This window comes from Drosophila mojavensis, unplaced genomic scaffold (assembly GCF_018153725.1).
Source record: "Drosophila mojavensis isolate 15081-1352.22 unplaced genomic scaffold, ASM1815372v1 contig_151, whole genome shotgun sequence".
Taxonomy (NCBI): Eukaryota; Metazoa; Arthropoda; class Insecta; order Diptera; family Drosophilidae; genus Drosophila; species Drosophila mojavensis.
Window position 1 is genome coordinate 1,507,215 of NW_025318684.1, and position 23,610 is coordinate 1,530,824.

The window sequence follows — 23,610 nt, forward strand, 5'->3', positions numbered from 1 at the left end:
TTTGACCATAATGCATTGCACAGTTTTGGTTGGTTTAAAGTTCTAAGCATCATAACTACCGAGCCAACCTTCAGTTGTAAATTGTGCGGTGGTAAACCAGGCACATCCAAGGAGGTCAAAAATTCAGTCGGCTTCTTCTTCGTTTGTTACACAGTCGATAGATTTGAATGAATACAGAGTACCAACGATTTTATTTTGAATTATAAAATTAAGGTCATCCACATCTTTATTTTTAGCCGCCAAAATTGCTCGCTCACTTAACCATTTAGTATTTTTGTGCCTATTTATGTCTATGTGTGTGTTTCTTGTGTAAGCAGAAAGACGCGAAGAATTTTTGTAAAATATCAATTCTTCGAAGAGTTCAGGGGATTTCAAGTAGTCAAGACTAGAGCTTTCCTTCCGGTTTATTTTCAAGATATACATAACAATGAAATTTTATACTCTAGTGTTGACAATCCTCGAGGTGTCCTTTATTTGTCGAAATAAATTGACCGCAGCAATGTAAAGTAGCTCATTGATGTACTTAAGATCTATAAATATTTAATAATAGTAGCAGAAAGTTGTGCGTATTAACAACATAATTACCGCAGTAAAGCTTTGGAGAGATAATGTTGAAAACTTAAAAGTCGTTATCCTTATAGGTCGCTGACTACAAAGAATCATATACTTCAAATTTTTGAGAAACTCTCGGTTGTACGAAATTTCTTCCCATCCGCAGTTATATAAGTGCCATGCTGTGATTAATGACTGCGAAGGAGTAAGAAAATAAATTATTGAATAGTTGAATATTAATTATATAAACAAAACTAAAACCCTAGTCGGTGGTGCTCGATTGAGACATTCCACAAATTTATAAAAATGTTCATCATGCAAATAGCCTGTTTCAATGCTCTTAAACCATTGAGAATGGGTTATGAATCAGGATATATTTTTGTTGTTAAATGTATAAAGGTAAAAGGAGCCATGGACGACATGGACTCAGAAGCTATAGAATCTAGAGAATTGGATATTTATTTCGTAAGCTCGTAAATCCGCATATAGAGCTTGTGTCCCAAAATCTTGATCGAATAACATTAGTAAAATGATATATCGTACATCTTTAGAGATAGATTTCCAAATTTTAAACATATTTAGCTTCCGCCTCCAAATGCACTCCATCCTTGTAGAAGCATTTGTATGCCTCTGTGCCTTTACATGTGCGTGTGTGTATGCCTTTGTTTGTATGCATGGGAGATGAACATTGGCGTGTGCCGCCCTCAACTTAGAATGGTGTGAACGATTTTGGGTTCGAATTGCAGAATATTGGCTTCTTTTGTTCAATATTTGACCATCTCGGTCGAGCGCCCGACCCTAAAAGTGAAGAGCCGAGCAAATACGAAGTGGTCTGGGAGATAACTCCACGAAAAAAGGGTGCAAAACAAAACCATTGTACCCTGATTTCCCATTTTAAATGGGTTCAGGGTATAAAAACGCGATGCTGAGATTGACGCGTTCAGACTAACGTTGAGACAGCGCAAAACTATTAGGATATATCAGAACATACAAGGAATTATGGAAAAAACAATCTTGTTCAGGCTTACGTGTTGGATCAATGTGTCTCCGTTAGCGCAAAGAATATATAACTGCGAAATTGACGATGATATATATACAATAAATTTAAAGTAGTCTCCAATAAATAAATATTCGCTTTGCTATATTGATAACGAGGAAGAGAAGTTAATAGAAAACGGAAAATAAAAACAAACTAAATACATATGTAAATTAATAATAAACACTTTGAAATTAAAACTTACTGTAACTAGTTGAAATCCTACCATACAAATAAGGACGGCGGATATCATCAGATTCACTAAAAGTATGGGATTAAAAAAGTCTTCCAAGCGTTTAGCAAATCTAAAACAAAAAAAGAAAACATTGAGGCTTTTTATAAAATTTGTTTATCAATAGTTGTTTTATTATGCACTGAACCCATTGAAAATGGGAAATCAGGGTATAATTTTGTTGAAATGCATGTAACAGGCGGAAGGAGGCGTGGCAGACCCCACAAAGTACATACATATATTCTTGATCAGAGTGACGAGCTGAGTCGATATAGCCCTGTCCGTCTGTCCGTGCATCCGTCCGTATGAGCAAAAGGATCTCAGAAGATATAAGAGCTAGAGAGCTGAAATTTGGCATGCACACTCGTGTATACCATAGGCGATACAAGTTCATCATATTTTTCGATAACTCATCCGATAACTTTTTTATCGAGAATAATCGAAAAATCGACTTGGTTTTTTCTTCTTACTCGTTAAAATTGGATACTCCTTTGTTGTCGGTAACTCCTTCTTTAATAGTACCCTCACCTAATTCGCTTGCTCCTCCTTCACCTGGTGCCAAATCTGTTTCTCCTATGCTTCTATTGAAACTCAAGCCCCTGTCACAAATTTGGATACTACTTCTATTCTTGCTCAAACAAAGAGTGACAATAAGTCAGCCACTCCGGGCATCACCTTATCTGTCGTCTCTCCTCGAAAGCAAGTATTTTTATCTAGGCTTTCATCTGATACGACGCGTGAGGCAGTATCTGCTTTTATTTCTGCCAATGTTTTTATATCGAAGTTTAGTTTCGCAACCCTGCGAGAAATTGCTTCATTCAAGATTAGTGTGCCGGTAGAATATTTTAAGACTTTATGTAATCCTAATTTCTGGCCACCTCATGTGGTTGCTCATGAGTTCAAACCTAAAAATCGAACAGATCGACTCCTATTTCAGTAAATTTACCTTCGGTGCAATCTTCATTCAAACATTGTGCCAAAAAACTAAATAATTTGCAATCTTCTCAGCTGTCCCTGATTTATAAAAATGTACGCGGCTTAAATTCTAAACTTGAAAATCTATTCTTGCACAGTTTTAGTGTACAACATGATCTTATTGCATTCACTGAAACCTGGCTAAGTAATCTTCTATATATAAGTTAAGACTTTCGACAATCTAAGGAGGCTGGAGAGTCCAGTCAGACATTCAAGGGGAGAACCTAACCAGTTGAACAGATTTAGTTCAGTTTATATTCGGACTAGAGAGAGTTTAGACCTATTGTTCCAAATTATATAAAATATATTATTTCATTGAACACAAAGTTGTTATATATTCACAAGAACCCAACACAGCGTCCACCAATCACTAGTACTCTAGTATGGGAGCGCTTAACTGGCGCCCGAGCAGGGACGCACATTCTTCACGGAAGTAAAGGGAAATGGTGACGTGTCAATAATTCTATAAAAATAACTTATTAAAAAAGCAAGTACAAATAAATTGTTCCAATCCAATTGGGCAATTGTTGGCAAAATTACGAAGTACTTCTGCGATTTGCAAAGTATTGGGGTGAAAGTCCTTGCCATAACATAATAATACAATAAATTATAACATATTTTCTAGCAAGTGTTGGTGCACTAGATAATTCTATAACATAAAAGAAATCGTGGCTAAATGGTGGTATTGGCAATACCTAGGTTCAAATCCGTGCCGAGACGAGTCTTAAAACGAAAATACAAGAAATTTGCAGGCATAATGGTGGTACGAGATTGATTCTCGTATCGAGGTTCAAATCCTTGCCGTTAGACAAATGTCATAAAAAATAAACGTCACAATTTCCACCTGTGTTGAATGATGGGCTTCCGTATAAATTAAAAGAAACCTAGTGGTCAAAGTTAAGTTTAAAGCACTAACTATATAACAAAATTAAAAGGCGGTTGTCTGGAAATCTCTAATCAAAGAGGAATACTTTGGGCTTCCCTTTCGGAAAAGAATAAGTCTGGCAACAATATATAAAAGAAAAAAGTAAAATAAATAAATAAATGAAACGAAAGTAAGAGAGAGACCAGATGATTGTGGAACCACCCTCACCTAAGTACACCAAAAAGGATCACCAAAAAGGATCCTGAGGGCTTCCCAAGCCATATAAAATAATAAAAACTGTTTGCCGGTTCGGTAACAAAAGATAATACAACTAGTAATTGTTAATTCAAGTAATTCTATAACAGACAACGCAATAACACACGTGGTAATACACACACGTAATTCAATACAATTAGTAATTCAATGAAATAATATAAAAGAAATAATATTGACGTCAACTATTTAAAAAAAGGTGTTACGACCATGTGAGATAATATATTTATCTCCACAGGAAGCAATTCTACGAGACGATTATTAATATTTTCTTATCTCCACTGGAAACGGTAAATAGCAGCAGCTTGGAAACAATGAAAAGCTGATTTAATGTAGAAAAATAGATCGATAACATAGTAGGCATCGAATTGAATAGTAAGTAAGTTTTCCGACATTGAAATAATTTAGTTCACTTTTGCACCGAGCTCAAGCCGTAACTAAAACGAATAATTTTGAAAAATGTACAAATTAAAAAAAGAATACCAAAAAAAATTAAAAAAAAAATCCTACAAAAAGTTTAAAAATTAAAAAATATATAGTAATCAAATAAAAATAATCCTACAGAGAGTTTAATAATAAAAAATAATAATAATAATAATAATAATAAAAATAAGAATAAAAATAACTTATATAAATAGAATAATAATAGTAAAAGGAAGATTTGAAGCAATTGAATAAGAAAGTGGATCGTTTGGAAAAGGAGGATACTAATCAGTCTCTCATAGAGGAACAAACCTTACTGGCCCGTCCACGTTCGGAGCTTGAATTAAATGATATTTCGTCATTGCCGGACTGTGTTAAAGTGTTGCCCACATTTGAGGGAAACCCTTCACAATATGCCTCGTGGGTAAACAGGATCGAGTCCGTACTTGAAGATTATTCTATTATCAAGGAAAGACCTCTATATCGCTCAATAATTTTACATATACGAGGAAAAGTAATTGGAAATGGCGATGTTTCACTGTCATCGTACGGTGTACAAAATGATAATTGGCCTGATGAAGCGAGTTTTGCGATTGCATTATGCTGATAAAAGGGATGTCGAACCTTGGAATACGAATTGAATCAAATGATTCAAGGCAACAACGACTTGGAAACCTACTATAAGCAAGTTAATAGTCAGTTTTCTTTAATTTTACAGGCCTTAAAGGCAAGCGAACAACGAGTCGTAGTATTGTCCGCATTAATAGAATCATATAGAGATAGAGCTTTAGATGTTTTCATAAGGGGACTAAACGGTGACCTACCGAGGATGTTAACAGTTAGCAAACCCGAAGCTTAAGCCATTTGTATGAATTTACAGTCTATTCATTAAGAAGTAATGGTGTACAAGGGACATATGTCTCGTGGAATTAATGATTATCAACAAAACAAAAACTGGAAAAATTCTTCATAAATCAGACCTAAGAAAATGGGAAACAAAAAGGAAAATGCACATTTAATTATATTGTAATAATCCTCTTTTAACTTCCTTGACTTCCTAGCACCCAAAGCACATTTAATTATATTGCAATAATCCTCTTTTAGCTTCCTTAACTGCCTTAGCACCCATAGCATCCACAGCATTTTACACGTGGTATATCCTTCCTAGTTTCGATCATTCATGGTAATAGGGATTTCCGAGATGCCAGAGGGAATGAAATAAATGCACTTACAATGTTGGATGTATTGTTATAACCACAAATGAATACTAAATGTATGGAACTATGAATGGAACTTTGAATTAACTTGAAGGTGGATATCGATGGCCCTCTTTATGCTAATTTATGGACTCTGGAACTATCGACTATGGATAATAAATTTATATTGGATAAATGTCATTATATTGGGCAATTTATATTGGATAATTATCATTATTGGACAATTTATATTGGATGAATATCGTTATAATGGACATATGCACCCTGATCTGCGGGACGCAGATATTTAGATGGGGAAGAGTTAAGACTTTCGACAATCTAAGGAGGCTGGAGAGTCCAGTCAGACATTCAAGGGGAGAACCTAACCAGTTGAACAGATTTAGTTCAGTTTATATTCGGACTAGAGAGAGTTTAGACCTATTGTTCCAAATTATATAAAATATATTATTTCATTGAACACAAAGTTGTTATATATTCACAAGAACCCAACACAGCGTCCCCCAATCACTAGTACTCTAGTATGGGAGCGCTTAACTTATATAAAAGAGAGTTGTGTAAAAGTGCTCCTCCACTTATAACTCAAGATCTGCTGTAAAAATTTGACGAATACTTGAAAAACGCGGTTTTTTCCCTAAAGATTCAAATTTCCATTGATACTCAGTAGGCTTGATAACAGTGACAGTTTTCGGTCCTGCTCTCATATTATACAATAGTATTGAAGTAAATAAACAAATGTAGTCAGTCAGTCTACGGCACAGCCTCAGGCGAACCTGACTATTCATAAAAAAAGCACATTTGATACAAATAATACGCGTGCGTACAGAAGCTAAATATCTCGAAAGTTCAGGTATTTGTTTGTCTCAAACATAAATTTGTGTAAATTATATACATATATTTATATTTCTCGATTGTTTTATGTGGTTTTGTGCGAGGGCATATTCAGTATTACTATTAATAACAAGTAAGAAAGCTCTAGTCGTGACTGCTCGACTACGAGATCCGCTGAACCCTTCGAGCAAATTAAAATTGACTCTCGTTTTTGTCAATAGCTTTAAGAAATAAATAAATAAATAAATAAATAAATACGGACATTCGAAAAAAAATTGAAGTCTATCTCTTATATCTTCTTCAGCTCGTCGGCCTGATCAAGAATATATATACTTTATGAAGTCTGCCACGCCTCCTTCTGCCTGTTACATACATTTCAACAAAACCATTATACCCTGATTTCCCATTGAAAATGGGTTCAGGGTAAAAAAACGCCGCGTCCTAGAAGATCTAATCTTTCCCGGCGGACCCATGATGCAATTAGGCATCGGAATATCGCGAGTCAATTATCTGAGAACGAGAAATCCCCGAGAAAGGCGCCGCGTTAGTACCCAGCTAAGAAGGGCCTTAATTCGTGCTTCTCAAAGAGAGGCAGCCCTTGAAATGGCAATAAGAAATGGTTCAAGGATTGATTTGAATCGAGAAGCGTTTCGATATGATTGCACCATTGACTACATCTTGAATCGTTTAGTTTGCATTGGTCCAATGGACGTTGTTTGCCAGCATTGTGGCGCATTGAAGTTTGCTGGTGAAACGCCCGGTTTGTGGTGCCTTAGTGGTAAACTCATATTGCCATTAGTGGTCCCGCTACCAGAGCCATTGCGTTCCCTGCTTTATGGCGAAACACTAGAATCACGACATTTTCTAGCGAACACTCAAAAATACAATGCCTGTTTCCAAATGACTTCATTTGGGGCGGAAATTATTGGAGACGGATATAATCCGACATTTAAGGTAATTTACGTTAAAAATTTTATTTTCTATGATTGTAAAAAAAAAAAAAATTGGAATAATGTAGTTTTGTTAGATTTCTGTAAAAAGTGTTTGTAAATCTAACTATAACTATGGCTTTGAATTTAAAGATTCAAGGCCAGATTTGCCATCGCATTGGATCATTGCAACCTATTGAAGATGCACAGCACAAATTCTTGCAAATATACTTCATGGGCAATATGGAAGAACAACTTGACCGGCGTCAAGAAATCAACACAGCTATGAAAAGAGCAATTCTCCAAGATTTGCAGCAAATGCTTCACGACCATCAAGAGATGACTATAAAGTAGTAATCAGAGCAGATAAAAGACCAGCTGGAACACATGAACGCATATTTAATGCTCCAACAATCGATGAAGTGGCAATCCTGATTGTTGGTGAAAGCTTGGAAGCACGCGATATTGTGCTTACATGACGCAGTACTGGGCAACTGCAAAGAATATCTGAAACGCACCGTTCATATGACGCTTTACAATACCCGCTGATGTTTTGACAAGGAGACGATGGATATCACTTTAATATCAAAATGTTTAATCCATTGAATGGTAAAATCAATCATTCCTTTCATTTTAACTTTATATACATTTCATTCTGTTTGCTTTTGGTACACAAAAAAGTTGTCACTCTTAATTTAGTAGAGAGTAGCTGTAAGAGTCGGAAACCTATTAGGGGTTCTAAAATACAGTTTTTACTGTATTTGTTTTAGGTGAGGAAACTGCCAAGAAGTTTAGTTTGATGAATAATTACGCATATCGTTTGATGATTCGTGAAAATTCTGACAATTAATTGTTGCGATTTCGTCGACTGTTTCAACAATACTGCGTTGACATGTACGTGAAAATCGAAACGGAGCGCCTGACTTTCATCCGTTTGAATCAAGCTAAATTGCGTTCGGAAGAGTATATTCATTTACGCGATGCAATAATCACAGAAGGAGATTCTGAAAATGTTGGTCGATTGACTATTTTACCAGCGACATACACAGGTAGCCCGCGTCATATGCATGAATATGCGCAAGATGCAATGACATATGTCAATCTTTGACTATTTGTGGCCTCAATCTAGAAAATGCGTGTTTTTCTCATGGTCAATTGTACGTGGCATGCTCACGTGTTGGCAAGCCATCCGCATTATTTGTTCTTGCACCTGACCAAAAAACGAAGAATATCGTTTATCACAAGGTGCTTGAATGAAAATCCGCTCATTAATGTCGTGAGATCAACTCCTTTCTGCTTACCAGAGGAATACATCACACCACTTTAAAGGTTTTATTAACTGTTGATAATCCTCCCACTAATACTCCAATGCCTTCTAAACTTAGTCGCTGTTATCGTAAATGCAATATTGTTTTGCTTAACGAATTAATTAATTCAACAGACTGGTCTATTTTATTGTATATGAGTCGGTTGAAATTAATTTGGCAGCATGGTTTTTTATTCTACCTTAAACTCTATTCTGGATGTCTGTGTACCTCTCTGTCGTATTTCGCCAGTTTCAAATAAGCCACCTTGTTTAACCAAGACTCTTTCGAACTTGATAAACATTAAAACTAAATGTTTTAAAAATTATAAAAAGTCTGGTTCAAGTGTTGACTGGCCCAAATATTCTATTGCCAAGTCAAACTTCAATCTTTTAAATTCTAGCTGTTATGATAATTACCTTATACGTTGCAAATGTCAGTTTGCTCGAGATCCCAAACAATTTTACTCATTTGTAAACTTGAAGCGTAAATCTTCTGGTTTGGCGTACTCATTTGTCTTTGGTGGTGAAAAAAACTTGCAATGACCAGGATTCCTCTGATCTATTTGCTGATTTTTTTCAATCCACTTATTCTTCTGCTGATCTCTACAGCAACTCATATCCATATTCACTTCTTAAATATGGGTCTACAAATACTCCTAAAGTTACTGCAGCCTCTCTGGCTGCAGCCATTAGGATATTGAAATCATCTTTCTCTCCCGGTGCCGATAATATTCTTAGTTGTGTGATTAAACAGTACAGTGTTTCTCTTCAATTACTAAAATTGTTTAACTTGTCCTTGGATACTTCTGTGTTCCCTTCAATTTGGAAAGAATCTTTCATCATTCCCTTATATAAAAAGGTGGAACATCTGATATTGCCAATTATAGAGGCATTGCGAAATTATCTGCTATTCCGAAGTTATTTGTGAAAATTATAACATCGGCCTTGCAGCATTTTTGCAAATCGATTATTCAACCATCTCAACATGGTTTTGTTCAAAATCGATCAACGTCCTCTAATTTACTTAAGTTTACTTCGCTTGTTAATGACAGTTTTTCTAAAAAAATGCAAACTGATGTTATTTATACTGACTTCAGTAAAGCATTTGACTCATTACATCATCACATACTAATTCTTAAGCTTGAACGCTTAGGATTTTCACCTAGACTTGTGTGAATCACAATCCTATTTAATGGGTAGATCCCAAAGACTCTTGCTGAGAAAAGCTATGTCTAAACTTATCTTTGTTTCGTCTGGTGTACCTCAGGGTAGCCATTTGGGTCCATTTCTCTTTTCCCTTTTTATAAATGACCTTCTTAGTTGTATATGTGCAAATGCACATCATCACCTTCAAGATGACCTAAATGCATTTCAACTTTGGTGTGTGCCAAACCAGCCGGACTTAAACTGCTCAAAGTGTATGACAATGACCTTCAGTCGTACTGTTCCTCTAATTGTTGATTATAATATATATATTATTCCTTACGACGCATCTTTACAGTCAAAGATCTTGGTGTGTTCTTTGACTGTAAACTTAACTTTAATTTTCATATTTCTAACATCATTAATGAAGCCAAAAGTGTGCTTGGCTTTATTAAACGTTGGTCTAAGGAATTTAAAGATCCTTTTACTACCAAGCGCTTATTGACCTCGCTTGTGCGTCCTATCTTAGAGTATTGCTCTGTTGTATGGTCTCCGCAGCATAAACTGTATCAGGACACAGTTTCTTCTCTTTGCCCTAAGAGGCCTTAGATGGGACAGTAATTTACGATTACTGTCTTATCATAGTAGGCTCCAGCTTATTGATCTTCCATCGCTAACCAATCACAGAACAATTTTAGGAATTGTTTTTCTGCATAAATTGATTAGTGGTGATATTGATTCGTCCTCTTTGTTGGGTCGTCTAAATTTTTCGGTTTCGTCCCGAGCAACTAGACACTATCGTCCGCTTCATTTACCTGTGTGCACTTGGGATTATTCTTATCACAGTGCGTTTCATCTTCTTTGTGTTAATTTTAATAAATATTATCACGTTTTTTCCTTAGAGCTCTCTCTCTTCCTAAAATAAAAAGTTTACTATTAGCTTACCTTAGGGAAATCACTCACAATGCCCAGGCAGGCATAAGCATTGATATACATTTTCGTTGCCAATGTTGTGTAGTGATTTCTCAATTTCTATCCTATATTGTTTTTTGGCTCTTCCTTTACTCTTTTCTTTTTATTATTTCTTATTCTTTGTATTAACTTGTCTTGAAACTTCTTTTAATACCTTCCTTTTTCTTTTTCTATACTAAATCTTTTTTATTTTCTTTTTTCTTTTTTTATTATTGTTTTTTTGTTTATTTTTTTATTTTAAGAATTACTTTAATTATTATGTTAGATATAGTTAATAAATCTACATTTAATATTTTTTAAAGTTTTCTTACTAACACTTTATTTTTATAGCTTCATTAGTATCACTGACCATATTTGGTTGTGAGACGTGGGCATAGCTGGCCAGACTGGCAAATAAAATACCCGCATCGGGTCGGTATTACTATTGAAATTATATCCTGTACTTAGGCTTTTTAATTTAAATGGACTCTCGTTAAATTATTGTTCTGTGAGAACATTATTAACATTTTTATCTCCACAGGATATAAAATAGAGGTAAGGAAATAATATTCACGTCAACTATTTAATTTAAAGGTGTTTACAACCCTGTGGGAACATTACTATATTTTTAATTTTCAAGTTTGAAAGAAGATTTGAAGCAATTAAATAGGAAAGTGAACCGATTGGAAGAGGGGAACACTAATCAAGCATTTAATGACCTTAAGGATCTTCTGTCATCATCTGAAGTGCTGGCCTTTCAGCGCTCATGTAATTATATTGTAATAATCCTCTTTTAACTTACTTAACTTCCTTAGCACCCATAGCATACACAGCATTTCACACGTGGTATATCCTTCCTAGTTTCGAACATTCATGGTAATAGGGATTTCCGAGATGCCAGAGGGAATGAAATAAATGCGCTTACAATGTTGGATGTATTGTCATAACCACAAATGAATACTAAATGTATGGAACTATGAATGCTTTGTATTAACTTGAACGTGGATATCGATGGCCCTCTTTATGCTAATTTATGGACTCCGGAACTATCGACTATCGATAATAAATTTATATTGGATACATATCATTATATTGGACAATTTATATTGGATGAATATCATAATAATGGACATATGCACCCTGATCTGCGGGACGCAGATAATTAGATGGGGAAGAGTTAAGACTATCGACAATCTAAGGCGGCTGGAGAGTCCAGTCAGACATTCAAAGGTAGAACCCAACCAGTAGAACTGATTTGGGGCTGTTCATATTCGGACTAGAGAGAGTTTAGATCTATTGTTACTAAATTATATAAAATATATTATTTCTTTGAACACAAAGTTGTTATATATTCACAAGAACCCAACACAGCGTCCCCAATCACTAGTGCTCTAGTGTGGGAGCGCTTAACTTATATTTTAATTTTTTATTTTGATAAGGTTTTTGATCGATAAAAAAATAACGGGATGAGATCGATTTTTGGTGATAAACTCGATATTCGCGCTGTATACGGACATTAAAAAAAAAATTGAAGTCTCTAGGTCTTATATCTTCTGTAATCGACGCGTTCATACATACGGACAGACGGACAGGACCAAAACTCAGCTCGTCGCCCTGATCCAGAATATATATATATACTTTATGGGGTCTTCAACGCCTCCTTCTGCCTGTTACATACATTTCAACAAAGCCATTATACCCTGATTTCCCGTTGAAAATGGGTTCAGGGTATAATTAAACTTTATGCTAAAAAATCTCTTAAAATTATTCTATTGTGTATTCGAATCCCTGACAACTTGGAATTTACTCGGGGCCCTTATTTTAGGTTCGGGTAGGGAAAGTAAAATCATTTCTCATCATGCGCTCGACCGAGATGGTCAACTTTTAAGCAGTGTCACCGAATCAGATATTTAGATCTGGCTACTTTTTAATAGCGATTTCTACAAAAATTAAACAAAAGCTATTAGTTATAAATTAGGCTATTTTCAAAAATTACATATAGTTAAAATAAAAGTTAACTAAAGCGCATTCGCTACTTAATGCGTAGGTGTGGCAGCACGCCTATGTATGTGTGCTCGTACACTCGAATGTTTATACATATAATATATGAATTCTTACCTGATTATTTTGTTATGATGTTGTGCAATTCTATGCAGTTCCGGTATTAAATTTAGGGCACAATCTGCAGTTCCGAAAGCCCCTATTTTTTTGTTTCTTATGTCGACCAGAATATCAATGCGACTATGTAATATACGAAATTGCCCGCAAGTGTATGTTATAAAAAATCCAAATAAGGAATCTTCAGCAAACAATGTGGTTACAACACATATACCAGCATACGCAGTAAATGTATATGTTAATGCATAACGTATCCAACTGTTGTGTGCATTGTAAGGAAAGATCATTTTATAGGGAAACGGCTTTACCGGTACATCAGTTCCCAAAATGAAAAATAGTTCTACTAGCGGTAGTATGCAGTACATAAGTATAAGGCAAGACAATAAAATTGTCATAACTTGAAATGTAATCATTCGCTTACGACATTCCTTGGCAATTTTGACGTTCTCGTTACTGTTGTATACAAAATAAATAAATTATGAAAATAGTATTTATGCAAATAAATTAAATTGATAAATATACGTAATTTTTATTAATACACATTTACTTAGAATAGCATCTGTACAAGAAATAAAAAATAGCATTGACAGACAAAACTCTACTAGTTCCAAAGGTCAATTAAATTTATTAGTTTTCATTACTGGTTATTTACAATGCTACAATGTTTCAAGTCATAAATGACACACGACTTTGTCGAGATATTTAGAACATCATACGAAATACTTTTTATACTCATTCACGAAAGTGAAAGTGGCTTTGTAGAATGACCGTCTTGCTGTCCGTCTGTCCGTATGAACGCAGTCTATTTCGGCGCTATTGAAGCTAGAGACTTGAAATTTGTAACACATAACTGTGTATATCTCCGAGTTATAAAGTGTTAAATTATTCTGGATCCGCTTAGTAGACCGTGGCAAATCGGAAAATGCTTTTTCCGATATAGCAGAAATCATGTTAGTTGAAGATTAAAAAAACTCTAGTCGAGAGTGCTCGACTAGATACTACCCTGAACCAAAGGAATAAAAATGCACATTCAATATGGCACAAATTTCAATTTCAATGTATTTAAAAATATAAAGGAAATAGAAAACTCATTTAATTAAATATATTTTCAATTTCAATTTATTTCACTCTTTGTTATAATTACATGATGTTGTCAATGGTATTTTACAATGTTTGAAGAGTTTAGGCTAATACATAGTCCTTTTCTGCTAAGTTATTTATTTACATACATGACATTTGGATATGCGATAACATTATTATTTGGGGAAAAAAACAAAGAAATAGGAAACCCCATGAAAATTTACTACAAACTAAATTAAGTTAATTTAAATACTAAACACTAAAAACTACAAGTCTATGCCAGGTCGTTTATATATGAATATGATGAATTCTGACACTTGGTTATAAATTTTTGCGATAGTCGCAATAGGCTAATATCTACCAGTTCAGTATTGGCTCGACAATGTAGATCAATCGTGGAATGATGCCATGGAAGATTAAAGATAAGCTTCAGGACTTTATTTTGCGTGATCTGCAACTGGTTTATGTGACATTTGGCTATATCTGACCACACTGGCGCACCGTAGAACATAACTGCTTGGAATATTGACCTAAACAAAATCATTTTGTTTTCTATATTTAGTCTCGACTTTCTATTTATAAACGGGTATAGCGTACGGACTATATGTTTAAGTTTTTTGATTGTATTAGTTATGTGATCCTTAAAAGTAAGTCTTTTGTCCAGTGTAATACCCAAGTACCTGACATTTGGCTCCCACTTTATATATTCCGAGCCCAATCTGATGTCAATTGTCGGTACGTAGATGTCTTTTCGTTTTTTTGTGAAAAATATTGCCTTGGTCTTTTCTGGGCAGACTAACATTTTCCATTGGGAGAAATATGCATCTAAAGAGTTATATGCTGATTGGAGGTTTCTAACTATGTCAGCGGAACGAATTCCTCCACAAAGAATTGCCGTATCATCCGCAAAAACCGAGGTGGTGCACTGGGGTAATGTTGGGAGATCAGAGGTATATATATTATATAGAATAGGCGATAGACATGAGCCTTGGGGGCAGCCTGCCGAAATATTGACTGATATGGATGAAGCATTTCCTAAATATACGACGTAGGATCTATTTTCTAGATAATTTTGAACAATCTTTATAGTTGCAAGATGAAAATTAAAATGTAACATTTTGTGGATTAGGCCGTCATGCCAAACTGAGCCAAATGCGGCTTTGATGTCCAGCAGTATCATTCCCGATGACATAGAACTAGCAAAATTATTTTAATTAATTTTTTTTTTATTCTACAAAGCGGCTGAACAGTATTGTGTTCGCTTCTAAAGCCAAACTGATGACTTGGAAGGATATTATTAGAATCAATAAAACTAGTTAATTTATCTTTAATAACCTTCTCAAGGATTTTGCTGACTGCCGATAAGAGACTAATAGGCCTATAGGAAGAGAGCAACTCGACAGGCTTATTTTGTTTTAATATAGGAACAACTTTGGCACATTTCCAGACAGACGGAAAATAACATAGCTCTAGACATTTATTGACTATGCAAGTAATAAACCTAATACCCTTCGGAGGTAGGGCTTTTAAGCATAGTGTTGGGCTCAGCAACAGTGCTGCCAACTTTTTACCAGAAAAAAAAGCTGTTTCTGGATGGAAGCAAGGGGAAAAAAAGCTGAAAATTTTCGCAAAAAAGCGTTAAAAAAAGCGGCTTTTATGGTTTGATTATTTTATTACATTTTTTGATTATTTTATTTTGAAATTTATAAGATTTTTAGAATGTTATCTAGTTCTTCGCGACTAGCATCGGTTTCGGAATCGTATGACAGGTTAGTACCTATCATGCGCAGATAATTCGGAGGGACTTTATAGTCATAGCAGCATTTGCCTAGTCTTTGCAAACCATATCTGTGTGTTATATTAAATAAAAAAGTAATATATTAATCATAATCATCTATTCACTCTCAAAAAATATTACCTTATGCTAAGAATACTGTTTATCGTGCTTAGGCTCATTGAATTCCTTAACTTGGACTTTACCAAGTTAAGCTGGCTAAATAGGCGTTCAACATCCGCGTTGGACCATGGCAAAGACAACATTTGCAGGGCAACAGCTGCCAAGTCAAGGAATCTGCGGTTGCCACCAGAATCCTTGTACTGAGAGACCTCATTCCAAAATTTTGTGCTGTCATTGACGTTTTCCCACTTAATAAGATTTATATCATTGTACTGACGCTCAATGTCTGCTATTTTGTCTACTTGGAGGTGTTCTAAAAGTTCTGTAATTCCTTTTTTTTTAGTTGACAGAATTTGGTCAACGGAAAAAACGTTAATGTTTTTCAAAATTCGAAAATTGTCGGGGAGCCTGAAAATAAAATCAAAATTATTTAAAGGTCGGTAGAAGAATCTGACAAATTGGTTACCTCTGCTTTAGCTGCTTGATAAGTTCAATTACAAAATAAGAGCAGCGAGCACGAATTTCTTTTTCAAGGCCTGCATCGATATTCAAGGATTTGATTTTCTTTTCAAAGTCATAGCCTTGATACATATCGGATTTTGCGTGTTCTTCAAAGCTGTCAGTTTCCAAAACATCAATTTCCTTGTTAGGTGGAATAATTAAATTTTGCAGCGACTTAATTGCAAACATTAAATCGTTTAGCAATTCTGTGGCATTTGCTTTATTGCTTTGAAAGCACTTATTAACTTTCTGCATGTCCGACAGAATTGGGTTTAAAAAAATTAAATATAATTGATTTATTTGGTCATTATACAATTCATAAAGAATTTGTGATTTAAAGCATTTTTCTTTTGTCGCTGCCAATTGAAAATGCAATTTAAGTTCGTCCCATTGCGCCAAAATGCGTGAGACAGCCAACTCAATGGATAGCCACCGGGTGTCGCTCACTTTAGGTATTTTCAATGGAGCCTTGGAAAATATAAAAAAAAATTGAACGTTCAAATAAAAATAAACTGAAACGTTTGAGAAAACACTCTGTTGACAACAACGAAACGAGACACAAAAAACAAAAATATTGAAAAATAAAAAAGTACAATAACGATGTTAATAATCGAAATTCAAACCGGCACATTAAAAATAAAATACTCACATTTAAGTAGATAAGTTAAACACAAATTCAAGGACATATAACAGAGATATGAGCAAATTTTCACACAAACCTTATCATCATTAATACATTTATAAATTTTATTATACTCCAATTGCCGAATTGAACTTTTGCAAAACCAATTATAGGTTTCATAAATTAGAAACTCCAATTTCTCAGGCAAATGTTTTCTACAGACTTGGCTAACGGCAAGTTGCACAGAATGACAAACACATTTCACCAAAATTAGCTGTGGAGCCTCCTTCTTCAATTCTGTGTAGACACTCTTGTTTGTGCCAACCATAACAGAAGCGTTATCTGTTCCAATACCAATTAGATTTTTTATATCTAATTTATGTAACAATAACACATTTTTTACACTATCAACAATGCAAGTAGCGTTACCAATTTCTAGTTTTACTAGACTTAAAAATGTGGAGACGAATTCACCTCGCGGTAAGGAAAAATACTTAATTACCAAACCTAAATAAATATTGCACATACATGCAATATATTAAATTAAATATATTAAAATAACAAAAACAATTATTAAGATAAATACCTAAAACTTTTGTAACGCTAATGTCCGTTGATTCATCAAGTAAAAGGCTGAACTTAGAATCGCCTATATCGCTACGCAAGTCTTCGTCAAAATGTCGCGCCAAAACATTTTTTATGATGCCGGTGCATTTTGTGCGGTGGAGCTTAATTCGCCCGGCCGTTGCACTATCAAAATGACTGGAGCATAGATTGCCCAAATGATCTATTTGTGCCATAGCTGTGTGCTGTGCAACAAATAGACATAATGCTGCTTCCTGCTCCAAAGTTTTTGTAGGCAAGCTACTAAAATCAATTTTATTTTTTTGTTGGAAGCCACCCAACGCACTTGTGTGTTTTTTTGTACTTGCATGAGCACGAAGATCACTCAGCTTTGCAGTTATTGTGGTTTTACAATAACTGCAATAGACCCTTGTGTCGTCCGTGTCATCCCTGCGAAGCCACGCTTTAAATTCTTCGCTCTTTATCCAAGCATCTCGGCATTTTTGTTTGTATTCTTTTGCCATTTTGAATTTTGTCGCTGAAAAATCACACTTTGAACACACTTTGCGTAAAGTAGTGGTGGTGATATTGTCGAATATCGATATAAACGTATGACAAAGATGCCACTCTTTTACATTTGGTATATTTCTATCAAAACTGGTAAATTTCAAAAATTGATCGCAAATGGTAGATTTTGATACCAAACTTTTTTTTTACAAGTGGCAACCTTGTTTTCATAAAATTGGTGGCAGTATTAAAAAAAAGCCGAAAAAAAGCGAAATTCATTTCTAAAAAAGCCGGAATTCCCGCTTCCCGCAATTCACAAATTTTTCCCGCAATTGGTCTTCGGAAAAAGCCAGATTTGACGGGGAAAAAGCTAAATTGGCAGCAGTGCTCAGCAATCATCGCTTCATTGTAATTAAGAGCAGCAGTTCATAGAATATGTTATCATTTAAGAGAATTTGTAACGGAGATCACGCTCTCCCTTTTGCGTTGTCTCTTTCACCCACGCACCGGCTCAGCTTAATCCGCCGGCTCGCGTACATTGTAGTTAGTATGCAATTAACTCTTGTTTAGAGCAGATGCAGTGTTAGATTGACTATTACAAACATAGTAGCGGACAGCACGACAGCCTAGTCGCTTGCTCGCGTCTATCACATAAACTCTGTAAACTCTAATAATCGCTAATAAACTAATCATTAAGTAAATTCAATCGTTTATTAATTTAAAGCTTTTCGAAAAATCTCGATAGCTCAACACATAGATTGTCAATTTTATCAATCCCTGGTGACTTCCCTATTTTAAGCCTACTCAGTATGCCTTTTATAACGTTGCCGTATAGCAAATTGTGCGACTGAAAGAATTGAGGCATCGACGGCTGCATTAGTTACCGTATCGCCGAGCCCAGCAGAGGATTGAGCTAACGCCTCGGCCTTTTCTTCGTCCGTCGAGTGACTGATGTTATTATTGACTAGTGTTGGAATGTTTGGGTGCTTTTTTCTAATAATTTTGGAGAGTTTCCAAAACGGGGAAGAACCTTTATCTAAGGCTGCAAGAGTAATATTCCAGGACTTATTTCTAAATTCTAGTATTGCTTTGGTGATCAGCTTATTTAGCCACTTGACTAAGATGAGATCGGACTGATGACGGAACCTTAGCCAGGTGCGCCGTCGTATGTTTCTACTCTTTATAAGGTTAAGAATGTTTGGCGGCAGTGGTTTTAGGGAAAATTTCACTTCTTCCTTTGGGATGCTAATATCTTTCGCTACACGAAGGACATCATGTGATTTTCGACGAAACGAGCGAATCTTACCCAGTTTGCTCTTTTTATATTGAAATAAAAGTAGTTTGCGGACGCGGCAAAGTTGACAGAGATCTCAAGAAGCACTGGAAAGTGATCAGAATTTAATGTATGTAACACTCGTGGGCTAGATAGATAAGCGGGACGATTGGTAAGGAAAATGTCTAAAGTTGAGGGTCGCCCGTGACTTCCTGCGGGGTAATATGAATGCTCGCTCTAGAGCATCCCCATGACTGATGTATGCAATTAAAATCTCCTCCCAGAATGAATGTTCTATTTGCACTACACAACTTATGTATGTCGGCCTGAAAAAGCTTTTTTTTTAGAGGGATTTTCGCGGCCCCTTGGGAAATAGCATGAGAAAATGGACATCTCTGTACCATCGCTCATAAAGATGTTTCAATAACTTTCGTATTTGGGAGAGGAAGCAAAGAGTGGCGAATATTTCTTTTAATGAAGATTGCTACCCCTCCCCCTCTGCTAATCGTACGATCGTTTCTGTAACAGCTATAATTACGAATCTTAAAAGGGGTCTCATCTTTTAACCATGTTTCAGATACAAGGCAAATGTCAATGTCATAGTCAAGCAGAAATTGATAGAATTATTCTTTTTTGTTTAGAATACCCCTGGCATTCCACGCAATGATCTTTAATTTGTCTAACATTAGGAAAGAAACTTGAAGGCAAGTGAGGTAATTACCTCAAACGGATCAGTCTTGGATCTACAGTTTCGAAGATTGCTAATAAGCTCAAAAGTAAGACTTTTTAACTCGTCTAATGAAAATAGATCAGTACTACTTAAGTCTGGTTGCCTGGCCCAGGTTGTCTTTAATGGTTCAGATATCTGCCTATTAAGATTTGGAAAGAATTTAAGGCAGTTTATCTGTGGTGCCTGTGATGGCGTTCTGACTATCCGTTCTTTGGAGATGCCCTTTTCCCTTGCCTTTACATAGTTCATTCTGCCTGGACACTCCACTGAAGCTCTGACAATTAGCACTTTTCTGGGCACTCTATAGTTTTGTGGTTACCAGCACAATTCATACAATATGGCTTAACACTACAATACGACGATCCGTGTCCGAACATCTGGCAATTGTAGCACTGAGTGAAGGTGTTTGGCCTGCGTCTTTGGTAGTCCCATTTGACTCTGATATGGTCAATAATAGAGTAGTTTTTCTTTAGCTCGTTTAGACTTGTTGATTTATTGACGAAGTAGACTAAATACAGTGAAAAATTGCTGTTGTTGGGTCGTTTTCTTTGGATAAACTTGACATCTGTACACTGTGTAAGGTTACATTATTTTCCAGCCGGGGTCAGAGTCTCAGTCTGCCCAGGGCCATAACTCACAAGAAATTTGTAAGTAGATACGGGACGTATTGAGTTAGAGAAATGGGAGAGGGGGGGGGAAGTTGTATAGGTTAGGCGACCACGTGGCCTGAGCTCGCCGACCACGCCCACGCCCACGCGTTTGCACGCGGGAGGGCGGCCGAAATCGAGTGGCGCGATCGAGCGCACTCCAGATTGCGGGGGGTCGGGGCTGCGAAAGCGTGTCGTGGAATGTTAGTGGGGTTACTACGATCGGTAGACCGCGGATCGAGGAACGCCCAGCGTTGCCGCCGGCGCTCACTCAAGACCACGCGATTTTGCTGCCAGAGTTTTAACCTTCTGGCGAACGGGATTTGCCCTCGTTCAAACTACCAGTTAGTGTTAGTTATGGTTAGTAAACTAACAAATTGATTATTAAACTAGCTACGAATAAATACGCAACCATCTCTACGTGCATTTCCTTACTTTATTAAACTTGTCGCCTTATAACCTTTATACCTGCTAGTTACTTATATTTTCCCCTTTTGAGCGCGTCTGCTCACATCGAGAGCTCCAGACTGACTAAATGCTACACGCAGCTTTCAATCCTCTTCTGCCGCTGTGCAGATTTTACCACGCGACCAGCAATGCAATTCACCACCGCGAGCTTTCAAGCTGCACGGTTGCATTGCTGATCGCGTTCCCGCCCACTCATTTGAATTTCGCTTACTTTCTAAGGCTAATCGCTACGGCACTTACATCTAATTATCAACTACTTAGTGCTATCTTACGAACTAACGCTTATTCTAATAACAACTAACTCCTATCAACTTATAAATGACTTCAAAATGTAAACCAAAATCTATATCGAAATCCACTCTTACAAACTAACTCTTATTCTAATAATACACTTCAAAATACAACCTTACTATCTACCAAATCAAAATCTGCAACAAAATCCATTTCATTTCCCTTAATCACTACAAAATCAAACTATGCCTCAAATCCTTATTCAAATCCCATTCACCATAACAAAACTCTATTTCATTCGATATCTTTACTTATTACCTACAAACATGTAAGGTGGGCAAAAAGGCCGCCTTACAACTGAAGTCCCATTTGGATAAGCTTGTTTCTAACCGCATCAGCGGGAGTGTCATCGAGGCCCGTAAGTACCGCTTTGTATGGTTTATTATGTTTTTTTTGCAAAGGAGAAAAACTCATGATTAGAGCTTTGCAGGTGGGCGCAGACATTGGCAAAATCTGCCTCTTCTTCGCAATGCAATTTGACTCCGATAGAAGTTTTTCTGATTGAATAGTCAATGACATTTAGCGATTTGCAAATACCATCAACAAATAACATCAGATTCACATCGGATTTCAGCCCGCGACTTCTCGCCGCTACTCACTAGACCACCTCACTTTTCGAAACTACGTTGGAAAAACTGAAATAGATTCACTGCTGCAGCGCCATCTAGCAGAACTAAACCAAACTAAAAGCTGATGTCATTCTAAGAACGCGCTAGAAGAAGCTTGAATATATTTACATATGTGTGCACACGTATACGAAAATTTTTGTAGCTGCTGCACGCGCGTTTGTTAATTGGCCAAACGTTTTATTATTTTTTAACGTCGGTTGACTTAACGGAATTTAATGAAACTTTCAGCATATGATCTACATATTCTATTGAATATTTGACAAATTTAAAAAGATGAAAAATCATGCACAATTAGCTATAGTGGCATCTGAATTTAACTTGAATGTTTTTATTCGACGGACAGACGGACAGGGCTAAATCAACTCAGCTCGTCGCCCTGATCAAGAATATATATACTTTGTGGGGTCTGCCACGCCTCTGTGTCTGTTACATACATTTAACAAAACCATTATACTCTGATTTCCCATTGAGAATGGGTTAAGGGTATAAAAAGCACTTCATTGCACTCTTAAAAAACAAAAAATTTTAAATTAAATCCAGAGGCAATTGATCTTTAAAAAAAATCCTGAGCTATGATTAAATAATATAATTATAATATAATTTTTTTTATTTAAATTTGTAATTTTTTCTTTTATACATTTTTTAAAAATAAACAAGTAAGAACGTTGCAGTCGAGCGTAACCGACTGCGGAATACTCATTCACACCCCATTAGCAGTTTAGTTGCTAAGTTTCGCTCTAATACTGTAGAAAGTGCGGTTTTTCCCGATTTGCTCTATTGGGCGTAGACACCCCATTTTTTGTCAGTTCTTAGAACGAGATAACGGTACCTTAACTGCAAATTTTGAATGCTTACCCTCAAAAAATGTGAAAATTACAGGGTATTTTTCGATATGCCACGCCCCTAAAAAGGCGTAAAAAATATTTTCAGGTCATCGATAGAGGAGGTTACTCGTAACTTAACTATCTAAATTTGAAGCTTCTAGCTATTATACTTTCGGAGATATAAACTTTTACGGTTTGCCACGCCCCCTGCGGGCGGACATATATCCGACACAGGTTTTTGGTCTTGGGTGATCAGCCGAGTATATGTATAAAATTTGAGGTCTCTGGCATCAATAGTGTCCAAAATATAGCAGAATTTAAAAAATCACTATATCTTCAAGTCCGATTTGCCACGCGCCTAATGGGCGTAGATTTATAGTTTGTACTTTGACTATATAGAATCATAACATTAGCTGCCGTGCAAAATTCCAGCGCTCTAGCTGTAAAACTCTTGGAGATACAGTTTTATCCGATTTGCCACGCCCCCAATGGGCGGAGATATATCCGCCATAGCTCGTGATCTTGGGCGGTCGATGCGGATCTATATTCCAAATTTCAGCTTTCTAGCTTTTCAATTAATATCCTTTCTGGCATATCGGAAAATGCATTTTCCGATTTGCCACGCCCTTAGTGGGCGGATCGGGAAAATTTTAACACTTTATAAATCGGAGATATACACGAGTATATGTTCCAAATTTCAAGTCTCTAGCTTCAATAGCGCCGAAATAG

At 36.0% G+C, this 23,610-nt stretch overlaps 1 protein-coding gene and 2 long non-coding RNA genes across 8 annotated transcripts in view; 2 read left to right on the forward strand and 1 right to left on the reverse strand.

The window, feature by feature from the left end:
* Positions 1–129: 129 nt before the first annotated feature.
* The window catches only part of LOC26527676 (odorant receptor 13a), a 52,442-nt gene continuing 28,961 nt past the window's right edge, over positions 130–23,610 (reverse strand). Inside the window, exons 1-6 of one of the 5 annotated variants that reach the window (XM_044007082.1) lie at positions 21,105–21,740; positions 12,849–13,301; positions 1,794–1,893; positions 1,581–1,691; positions 586–747; positions 130–530 (exon numbers count right to left, since the gene is read on the reverse strand). In XM_044007082.1, the coding sequence (XP_043863017.1) occupies positions 471–530; positions 586–747; positions 1,581–1,691; positions 1,794–1,893; positions 12,849–13,261 (846 nt within the window). In that variant the 5' untranslated portion in view covers positions 13,262–13,301; positions 21,105–21,740 and the 3' untranslated portion in view covers positions 130–470. Of the gene's footprint in view, positions 531–585; positions 748–1,580; positions 1,692–1,793; positions 1,894–11,532; positions 11,604–12,848; positions 13,302–15,593; positions 15,777–15,846; positions 16,234–16,291; positions 16,795–17,534; positions 18,407–21,104; positions 21,741–23,610 lie in introns of those variants that run through there. The other 4 variants (XM_032732989.2, XM_044007084.1, XM_015160822.3 and 1 more) reach the window with 4 other exon arrangements.
* Positions 3,135–3,986, forward strand: LOC122756740. The gene is made up of 2 exons (XR_006356581.1): positions 3,135–3,358; positions 3,421–3,986. It is a non-coding gene; the product is annotated as an uncharacterized LOC122756740 (long non-coding RNA).
* Positions 11,149–12,064, forward strand: LOC122756742. 2 transcript variants are annotated; one of them, XR_006356584.1, is made up of 3 exons: positions 11,149–11,285; positions 11,371–11,498; positions 11,555–12,064. It is a non-coding gene; the product is annotated as an uncharacterized LOC122756742 (long non-coding RNA). The 2 variants fall into 2 exon arrangements; XR_006356583.1 differs by having other exon boundaries at positions 11,149–11,498.